This window comes from Silene latifolia, chromosome 2 (genome assembly GCF_048544455.1).
Source record: "Silene latifolia isolate original U9 population chromosome 2, ASM4854445v1, whole genome shotgun sequence".
Taxonomy (NCBI): Eukaryota; Viridiplantae; Streptophyta; class Magnoliopsida; order Caryophyllales; family Caryophyllaceae; genus Silene; species Silene latifolia.
The window spans coordinates 42,744,701-42,754,506 of record NC_133527.1 but is presented as its reverse complement, the minus strand read 5'-3'; the positions used below and the strand labels follow the sequence as shown (position 1 = coordinate 42,754,506).

Sequence of the window (9,806 nt, the reverse complement as noted above, 5' to 3'; positions counted from 1 at the left end):
TAGCCGATGATACACAATAAGTAATCATAAAAAGACCAATTCTAAATAACTCATACCAGAAATAAATAAACTTGAATAACCTAATAATGATGCACTTGAGACATATGTGAAACGTTAAATAAACCGATCAAATTACCAACACAATCCGACACAAAATATAGAAAATAACTATATTAATTCCCTATTTCTATTAACTTAATTCTTTTGAATTAAATTTGTAGGGGCCGAACTTTATGAACTAAACTGAACTGAACCTGAACTGAACTGAACTGAACTGAACTGAACTGCACTGCACTGAACTGAACAAATAGAAGTTAAGTGACTCCGAGTTAAATTTATAGAAGCTATATTTGATTAAACCGAACTTTGAAAATAACCGGGCCCAATTCAATCAAAATTCGATGTAAGTCGTCCGTTTGCAAGTTATAGCCCAGCTCTCACAAACGACAGTGGCGGTGTATGAAAAGAACACACACAAAGAGGGAAAATCAAACCCAAATCAGTTCCCCCAAATTGTAAAATCACCTTAAAATTAGGGCAAATTAAAAACAAAAATAGGAAGAATGAGCAACGAAGAATTCTCAGAAAGAGTGAAGAAAACCTTCGGAAATCTGTTAGCAAACGTGACACCAACACCAACACCATCTACTCTTTCAAATCCATTATGGTCACTTACTGGTGCTGAGATCGAGAAGCGTCAATGGCGGCGTGATCAAGATACTTCTGATCGAGACAACAACCCTTGTGCTTCTTCCTTCGATGATTTCGTCTCTTGTGCTAGGAAGAATTCTCGTAAGAATCTCAAGAATTATAAAAAGGAATTTGATAATGACGATGATTTTCATGCTTTCGACGACGACGACGATGATGGTGGTGATGATGAGGATAAGAAAGGGGGTGATTTGGATGATTGGGATTTGAGGGGTTCTATTGGCTTGGATTCTACTCTTGATAATGAGGTATTTTTTAGGGCTTTTCTAATTTATGTCTGTTTTTATTATGTTTTGCTTATGACCGTCTTAGGCTGATAACGTAGTCATTTTTGCTAGCATTAAACAACCATATTGCATAATAAGAGGCCATCTTAAGCTTTCGATTGTTTTGGTTTGCTTTATTTGGTGTGAATGTAACTGGGGTTTTGAAAAGATCTGTGCTTTTTCATGTTTAAGTAAAGTAATGTGTAGCTGAGGTAGTGGTTATGTTGAGCTAGGATTTGGGTGTTGTATCATTGATTTGAGTGTGTGGGGGTGTGTGTGTCTGTGGATGGGACAGAGGCGACAGCCCCTCATCCCAGCGCTGCACACGACATACCTTCCGTCCTCCCTTACCCTCCTTTCTAATCTGTAGGATGATGGTATGCTGAGATTAGTCCAGCAATGAACATCAAGAAGTTAGTAAATGACAAGTTTTAGTGAAATATTTAACATGATTGGGTACTCGTGTTGGTTTCTCGATAAAGTGATTTTCAAGTTTGAAAATTATCAGTCAATGGATTAAGGCTTTGATGTTGTTGTATTGTGTTGTGTTAGCGGAGTTTGGAATCTGGTGCTCGTATGGTTTATTTGAAGATTTAAAAATTGTTTTCTTTTGAATGCATTAATCACAAATGTAGTGAGTTTAGAAACTTTGATTTAACGGAAATTTGGAAAGTGTTGGGGTTGTTATAGTATGGAGGTAGGGGATGGGATATTTTCCCGCCATTTGTTTACAGTAGAGGGCCAAGAAGCGGGTAGGAGTAGCCGAGCACTTGATGGCAATGAAGACTGATGCAGCCATGCAGGTAGTTTGGATATTGAGTAAGCTGTGCTAAGGGAAGTTCTATCCTCAAAGTAGTGGCCAGGGGAAATGATACGATTTGATCTTCTGTGTATTTATGCATAACTAGAGCAGTTGGGTTTTGCTACCATTTTAGGATGGGAAGCAGCAAAATATGGTATTGTTTAGTTGCCCACAGTAAATGACGAGACAAGTCTTTCTGTTGCTTACTGAAGTACAGCGCTGTTCTTTTTTTATTTATTTTATTTTATTCTGATGTTTATTGTTATTGTATCTATTTATGCTTCTTCCTCTGTAGAACTAGACAAGAAGATATTACTATGGTGTTTGAGTTGGCGAATGTAAAGGCTCTGTCCCTGGCATTTCTATTTAACTCCAGCCATAATCTGAACTTGTGTGGTATGAATGTATAATCAGGCTGTGGGGTGTAACAGTTGCCGACTACTTTTGTGGTATGAAGCTTTTAGCCCTGGCTTTGTCCTGATCTGAGATGAGTTGCTTTTCTAATTTTGTCTAGTTTTGGCTGGGTGAAGGTTGCCTTATCATTCCTTGGAGAGTGGTAGGGGATGGTTGAGAGATCGACAGATCTAAAAAATCAAGAACGGAGTGTCAAATTCGTATGTAGGTCTGAACTCTGAAGGACCGTAGGAGAGAGAATTTTTTTGAGTAGGGGATTTTAAGAGCTTTGGGTAGTTAAAATATACTGGAAGCTTTTTTGGGGCGTAAATTTATCATTTTTTCCTTATTTGGGTGGTTTATTGACTACCTTTACTTAGCTCTACATTTACCCTAGGGGTGAGATGTCACATGAGTCATGACTCAAGTTTCCAAATAAACATAAGGGCGAGGATATAATCCTACTTTAATTGAAGCTTGTAATTTCAAGTCGTCCTAGAGAAATATGATTTAAAATGAAGAGTTTAAGTGGTAGAGTTTTATCATATTTCTCCCTTTGCATACTGAGGTTGAATAGGAAAGAACTGAGTAAAATTTGTAAACTCTTTATTACTACCATACTACGTATACCATTTTGTAAGAGTTTTAAGTCATTCCTTTTCTGAGTAAGAGTTTAAGTCTATCCTTTTCTGTTGAGTGGCTCTCTAAGAGTTCTTAGTTTACTACCTAAACCATTTTTTTGTTGTTGATACCGTTTGGTTATTCGTTTCTTTATTTCGTATGAGAGGAGTTTCTAAGTTAAATGTCGCATTGAATTCTAATCATGCCATACCACCTCCCTATTTGATAGTGATGGTCAACAGATGTCAACTTTGATTATTAATTTGTCCTGAGATAAGTAGAAGTAATGTAATGTTTATCCTGTTTGATTTATCAGAAATAACTATGTTGTTATGAAGTTTTAAAAATATTTTCCTACTGTATAGTGTAAGAAAATATTGGTCAGGACTCAAGGTCCATTGGCTGGCAATACGTGTCAAATGAGACCATATAAATCCGATGGTATAAAAATTATAGGCTTCCCCCTAATATAACTTGGAGGATAACATCCAGCTTCTAATGCAATTTTATTGGCCTCGCAGGACGAGGAAGATGATTATGATAAAGTTGCCATTGGTAGGGAAAATGCTGGTGACCGGTTGTATATGGGTGCCGTTGCTGATAAAAATGCTCCAAACTTCGTACCCCCAAATCGCATGTCCCCTGATAGTGGAGACAGGCGTAGGGACCCACGTGCAAATCGTTTGGCTGCTAGAATTAGACTCAAAGAAGATGATGCGGAAGTTGGAGCCCTGGCAGGGAAGCATAAAACTGGTCAGGCCCCACCTGCAAGTGCTGAAAAAGACCCTGTTTCATCAGCAGGAGATGTCAACCGGGTGAAGCCTATATTGAAACGGAAGGAGCACCAAGAATCGACTTCAAAGCCACCAAAGCGTGTCAGGTTTGACCCTGATGTCAGTGATAAAAATCCTCCTGGGAATATAACCCGGGTTAATCAGCCTCCATTAAATGATAGAGTGGGCCGGGTGGCCCAGATTCCAGATTATGTACAGAATCCTTCCAAGTACACATGCTACAGTCTTGATTCCAGTAATGAAATAAATGATAAGTCAAACGATGGCCTTCATGAGATGAACAAATCCCAGAATTCCGAGTCTCGATTTGAGCTGGAAAATGCTCTATCCGATCTTCCACAATCGATAACTTTTGTTCCTAAGAGAAAGTCCGACTCTTCCACCGGAGATGCTGTTAATTGTGACACTAGTAACAATGGAGACAATGATTCGAAGCATTCTTCTACTCATTCAGCCTTGATTGCTAGTCTTATAGATGAAGATTCCCGAGAGTCTGAAGTTGGTGACATGGAAATTGACGGGCCCGAAACAAGTGCAGAACTATGCACCACCTCCCGAATAAAGGACCGTCAGTATCGAACAAAGGCGGTGGCAGATGAGCCAGAATAGGTTCTAGAGTTAGTCTCTCATGATGCAGCTCATGTTTCCAGATATCGAGGTTTTGTCAGAGGTGCATCTCCCATTTCTTTTGAATGCTAAAAGAAGAGCCAGGATGTGAATTAATCTTTGAATTCGGAAGTTGTGAATCAAAAGTGCTATGCGCTTATTGAATTAAGGTATATCAGGCTATCAGCATCTTGGCTGAAAACCAAGGTCGCTCTTGCGTCCCACAAGTATTAGTGTCCTACTGTCGTAGGTGGATGACTATGCCTAGATCTTGTGTCGCCTCCTCAGGATTCTATAGGTTTAGTAAATCTGTCCACCTCGCTGATGTACGTAGTTGGTTCTGTATGCTGTTCCATGTTACCTATGCAAAGTTATGAGGAGTTTCTTGTTTTGTGTAACTTATGCTGCTACTGGAATATCTTAGGTGTGAATGTCTTCAGTTAATATCAAATAATTTGAATCTTTGATTTAAAACCTATCAGCCTCAAAAATTGATGTTTTGGCTCTTTATATTTCAATCTTGGATTTCTTGAAACACTTGGCGAAATGAAATGGTTCAACTCTTTTGATGCATATCCGTCCACCCTTGGTTGCAATTGCATTCGTAAGGTGACGTAACATGTTTACATGGGTTGTTCTACTGACTCGTTATTTATCGACACCATCTGTGTCGACTACCCGTTACATGTAAAACACAATCTCATCTAATTCAAGTTAATAATTGATACTGTATACACTGTTATGTCTTGACGTTTTCTTTACAAATTCGAAGACATTATATTGATGTTATGAACCCAAATTCGATTCCCTTGATTTTGAATTTAATAATACATATTGATTGCAAGACGAACATGTTATTCAAGCTATGTACAATATTTGAAGTTAAGTATATGCCAAGGAACTACAACTCCTCTCCCTTGTGACGAGTATATCCGTCGCAAGCTTCAAGGGCGCCAATTAAGAAGGTGCTATCATATATGTAACTTATGTACCAAGTTGATTCAATTATACCCTCCATTACTGTTCCCTAAATTGAAGGACAATCAAAATAATAGGACCCTATCTCCTACGAAGAACAATCTTTCCTTGAGCATCTTCTTGCATTATCGGCAAAATTTCATCCGGAGGAGCATGTGTCCAAATTTGCGGTTTCTCCAACTCGTGCCCTAACTTAGCAAATTTATCCGCTACTCGGTTACCTTCTCTATAGATATGAGTCATCAGAAAGTTGTCCAGCTCCGGTATCATTGCATTTATGTGATTTACGTACTTTTGAGCTTCAATCGATTTTAAAGGACGTTTCTTACCAATGATACTAACCAATCCCTTGGCATCTCCCTCGAGCCAGACATCGCTCCACCCATTCTCCAATATCAATTCGAGGCCTCTACAAAGAGCGGCTAGTTCAGCATTGCTACTCGAGCTATTTCCAATGGATTCAGCGTATCCGAGGAGAAACTCGGCCTTATGGTCTCGGAGAACTCCTCCGATGCTTGCTTTTCCTGTTTTACCCTTCAACGATCCATCAAAGTTTAATTTTGTCCACCCCGCCTTAGGCTTCTCCCATGATACTGGTATAGGCTCTTTGTGTAGGTTTCTAAGAAATAATTGAACTCCTGGGTTTTGTGCAACATGTTTTGGCCACCTTATAAGTCTTGTTATGGTTGTCAACATATTTACAATAATCACAAACTATTTATAAAAACCTAATAATGACGAAAAATTATGTACACAAATGAAGAAGATTATAGGTTAACAAACTAGACAAATTTACATTATAAATTGAACTCTAAATCAAGAAATAAACAACAACTAAAGAGGAAGAGGAAGCCTAGGTGATCAACTGCCCCGGGTTATATTCTGCATTTATGCATATAAGGTTACATATATACATATTGTGGGAAAAGTCTGTAAGAGTTCCTTACGTGATAGACATTAAAGAGTTGGAGTGAAGGAGAAAACAAAGGATATTCAAGGTTTCTTCAAGAACTATTTACGTACATAACATGCTAATCATAATAATTTAATCATGCTTAACAAGTATTTCTTCCATGAAATCTGTCATTTTAGTTAATTATAAAGAAATGCAGGATATTGGATTATTTAAACAACTTATTTATAAAGTGAAATAGCAGTCTTTTTTTGGTACACTACAAAAACCTGGAGACATATTCTATTTCTAATTTTAGTTGACATTTTATTGCAAAATATATATATGCTAAATTCTCTCCGAAGATTCTAATGGAATTTTTGGGTAAGAAAGACATAAATTATCTGTTAAAAGATTGATTAAGACAGCTAAAAACATCACAAACACCATTGTCACTTAGAAATAGGAGGGTAACCTCCTAACTTAGTTGAAAATTAAATAGCATTGCAAGATCACCCAAGTTGTCAAAATTTTAGTCAACTTTACCCTGATTTGTTCTTTGTTTGACATTTTTTTTTTGGGTAAAAAGAGGTATAAGGGCGATTTTAATGCTGACGAAATTTGAATCTAGATTAAGAGCACCACCTCTCATGACTTGAAAACTCATTATTCAAACATATCTCGTTTATCTCCGTCTATATCGTTTGAAAAAGAACCTCTTATAAGGCAAAGACATTTAATCTTTGATTACAACAAGATTATTATGTACTCCCAAACCGAGCAAGTAGGGAAAAAAAAAAAAAAAAAAAGACAACTTGTGCACATCTCTTCAATTATGTTTATAACAATAGCAATCAATCGATAAGCAAATGGAAAAAAAGCGTCCATCAAACAACTCACAACATTTGATAATAATGAAGATATAAAAATTAGAAGGGAAATAAAATGTTGTTTTCTAGCTATCTAAAGAAAAACATAATTTCTTCTTAGTACCAATTTTCAAATCATTGACGAAAGAATCAAAATTTTTCTCGGAAGACCCATCAGATGTTATTGCACTCTCTAACAATTTTTTGATCTTGTTAATCCTTTCCTTAAACTTAGTACCACTTGATTCACATATTAGAAGTTTTATCTTGTGTGATATCTCCTCTTTTTTTACGGGTGTCTCCTCACAAAGATTGTATCCAACCTTCCAATCATCCACAATTAGCTTGCGATTAGTAAATTGATCGGACAATAACGGGAAACATAACAACGGAACCTCATGCCAGATACTTTCTAGTGTCGAATTCCAACCACAGTGTGTCAAAAACCCTCCTACAGCTGGATGGGATAATACTGCAATTTGATTAGTCCACGTAACAATGATCCCTCGATCTTGAACCTCGTTCCTAAACTCAATTGGTAACGGATCTGGATCATCTGAACTCACCATATCGGGTCGGATCACCCAAATGAAGTTAACACCACTTAGCTTAATCCCATTAGCAATCTCTTCAAGCTCCTCTTTGCTAATATGTGCATAGCTACCGAAAGAAACATATAAAACCGAGCCATGAGGCTTAGTGTCTAGCCATTGGGTGCAGTCCTGCTTAGCCCATAGGCTCATGGCGGTCGAACCCTTATCAAGCCCATGTGGAAATAATGGCCCAATTGGGTAAAATGGTATTTGAGCTTGAACAACTAGGGTTGCATGGGGTTCGAGTTCTTGGACCGTGTTGCCAAGTATAAAATCAGATTGTCTAGCATCCTTAATTGCCTCAAATATGCATTGGTGAACTATACTCGTCATGTCCTCATCTTGAAAATACGACATGAGGTCCGTCGTTTTAAGGGATGTCACTCCTGGTATATAGTCTATTTCGTCCTTGCGCGTACCTATTTTAAATTTAACAAAACAGAATGTTCATATTGAAATTGTATAAAAATACGAAATTGATACTCCAATACATAGAGGAGATGAATTCTGTACAGTATTTTTCTATTGTTTGAATGTACATTTTAATATGTTAGAATTTTTGTCCAAAACTAATCTACTGCATTTGTTTTACCAACAATTCTTGTACAAAACTGTTTTCTACAAGTGTTATTCTAAAACAAATCACATTTTTCCTAAGAAAACCCACTAAAATAACTTCCACTAATCACTACTTTTCAATAATAAGGGGAGGGCGTTAAAGTCTTTTGATACATGGTTTTACGATATCTTGTAAAATTATTTTTGAGAAGACTTTATACATGCTTAGACAGTTAGACTAGCAGTAATTGAGCTGGCCCTATATACTTATAATAATATAAAATCGTGAAAATAATGAAGGTAATAACAAATTAGAAACAAAGGAAATATTACCAGGAGCAATATGACCATTCTCCCTGAGCAAATCAACATGAGAGTAAATGTTAAGCACCAAGGCAGCCTCAGTCCAAAATGATACATAATACAATCCAAATTTATTAGCAACCTTAGATGCCCAAGTTGACGTGGCATCAGCAATCACGCAACACGTGGATGGCCGAGACTTAACGATCTCCCTCACGGCTACCTCTACATGAGCAGGGTATGTATGCATCATGGCTCCAAACCAGTGCTCATGATTGAGGGAGCGGTCATAATCTATGGGCAACCCATCCGACACGGTCATGTATTCAATGTCAAGGTTTGAACCATTGGTGGGGCCGAAAAAAAAGTGGTTTGGGTCGTTGACAGGGTTCGATGAGGTGATATGGTGGTGGATGGATTGGGTGTTGATGAAGGTTAAGGAGAAACCCTTGGAAGCTAATTTAATTGCTAGTTGGACGGATGGGTTTATATGGCCTTGTAATGGATATGCTACAAGTATTGCATGAGGTTTGGTGTTCATGATTTTGGTGTTAGGGTTTTCCATTTTTGATTTGTTGTATTGAATTCGTTAAGATTAATGGATAGGAAATATCACAATGTAATAGTAGTGCATTAATTAATGCTAGTAATTTAGTTGCACGTTACACGTATTGTGCATGATTATTGATTACTGGGCACATATGTATATGAGATTACGAAATAATCAAAATGCAAAGTCAATAACTTCAGAAAAAGTATTGTTTGTATCTAGTGGTGTTTTTATGTTATTTCACTAAGTTTGTCTGTTGGTATCATTTGAGTGTCTAAATATGCATGTAGCACATATGGCTGGCAAACTGCTTAGTCATCGCTATCATGTGGAGCCATTTGAAGTCATTCTTAAGAATGACTATCTTAGATTAAGGGTGTGTCTGAAGATGAATGAGCCACTTATGCCGGGTTTTTTCATGGCCATGGATGGGGGCCATCTCTTGTGGGTTCAGTTCAAATATGAGGAAATATTCAAGTATTGTATTAGGTGTGGTAAGGTTGGTCATAGGGGATCACAGTGTAGGGAAACAATGAACAATGTTGATTCGAGCATTTCTGGGATGATGGATAGGTCTGTGGATAGGGGTTTCGTAGTGTTCCAGGTTAACAGTAGCCATACGATGTTTAACCTTGATTTAAGAGCAACTCCTTCGACAAGTAGGCATATTTCCTCAAGGTTGCAGTTAGGAAATCGGAGATTGGCTAGTGAGTGTTTCACGAGGCAAGAAAGGGAAAGAATGGTGATCTTTGATCTGGGTATAACGCCAGGTGGCCGGGTCGCACCTGAAATGAGTTTTGCTGTAATGGCCCAGCCGTTTGCAGGCCCTGTGGTCTTTCAGGTTGGAACTGATGTTATCCATCTTGGCAG

The 9,806-nt window shown here is 37.7% G+C and overlaps 2 protein-coding genes across 2 annotated transcripts; one reads left to right on the top strand and one right to left on the bottom strand.

Moving 5' to 3' along the window:
- Nucleotides 1–425: 425 nt before the first annotated feature.
- On the top strand, nt 426–4,667 carry LOC141642662 (uncharacterized). Its single transcript, XM_074451521.1, has 2 exons — nt 426–959; nt 3,315–4,667. Exons 1-2 carry the CDS (start codon nt 564–566, stop codon nt 4,194–4,196), a joined length of 1,278 nt encoding a protein of 425 aa, XP_074307622.1. The 5' UTR covers nt 426–563; the 3' UTR covers nt 4,197–4,667.
- Nucleotides 4,668–7,018: 2,351 nt separating this feature from the next.
- LOC141640605 (UDP-glycosyltransferase 86A2-like) lies at nt 7,019–8,964 on the bottom strand. Its single transcript, XM_074449339.1, has 2 exons — nt 8,417–8,964; nt 7,019–7,944 (listed from the first exon to the last, which is right to left on the bottom strand). Exons 1-2 carry the CDS (start codon nt 8,949–8,951, stop codon nt 7,019–7,021), a joined length of 1,461 nt encoding a protein of 486 aa, XP_074305440.1. The 5' UTR covers nt 8,952–8,964.
- Nucleotides 8,965–9,806: the final 842 nt, after the last annotated feature.

Excerpts from the sequence above, each read along its gene's own strand:
- LOC141642662 (XM_074451521.1), top strand. The coding sequence starts at position 564 with ATGAGCAACGAAGAATTCTCAGAAAGAGTGAAGAAAACCTTCGGAAAT. Across the intron at positions 960-3,314 it reads ATTCTACTCTTGATAATGAG|GACGAGGAAGATGATTATGA; the intron begins GTATTTTTTAGG and ends TTGGCCTCGCAG.
- LOC141640605 (XM_074449339.1), bottom strand. The coding sequence starts at position 8,951 with ATGGAAAACCCTAACACCAAAATCATGAACACCAAACCTCATGCAATA. Across the intron at positions 7,945-8,416 it reads GAATGGTCATATTGCTCCTG|GTACGCGCAAGGACGAAATA; the intron begins GTAATATTTCCT and ends AATTTAAAATAG.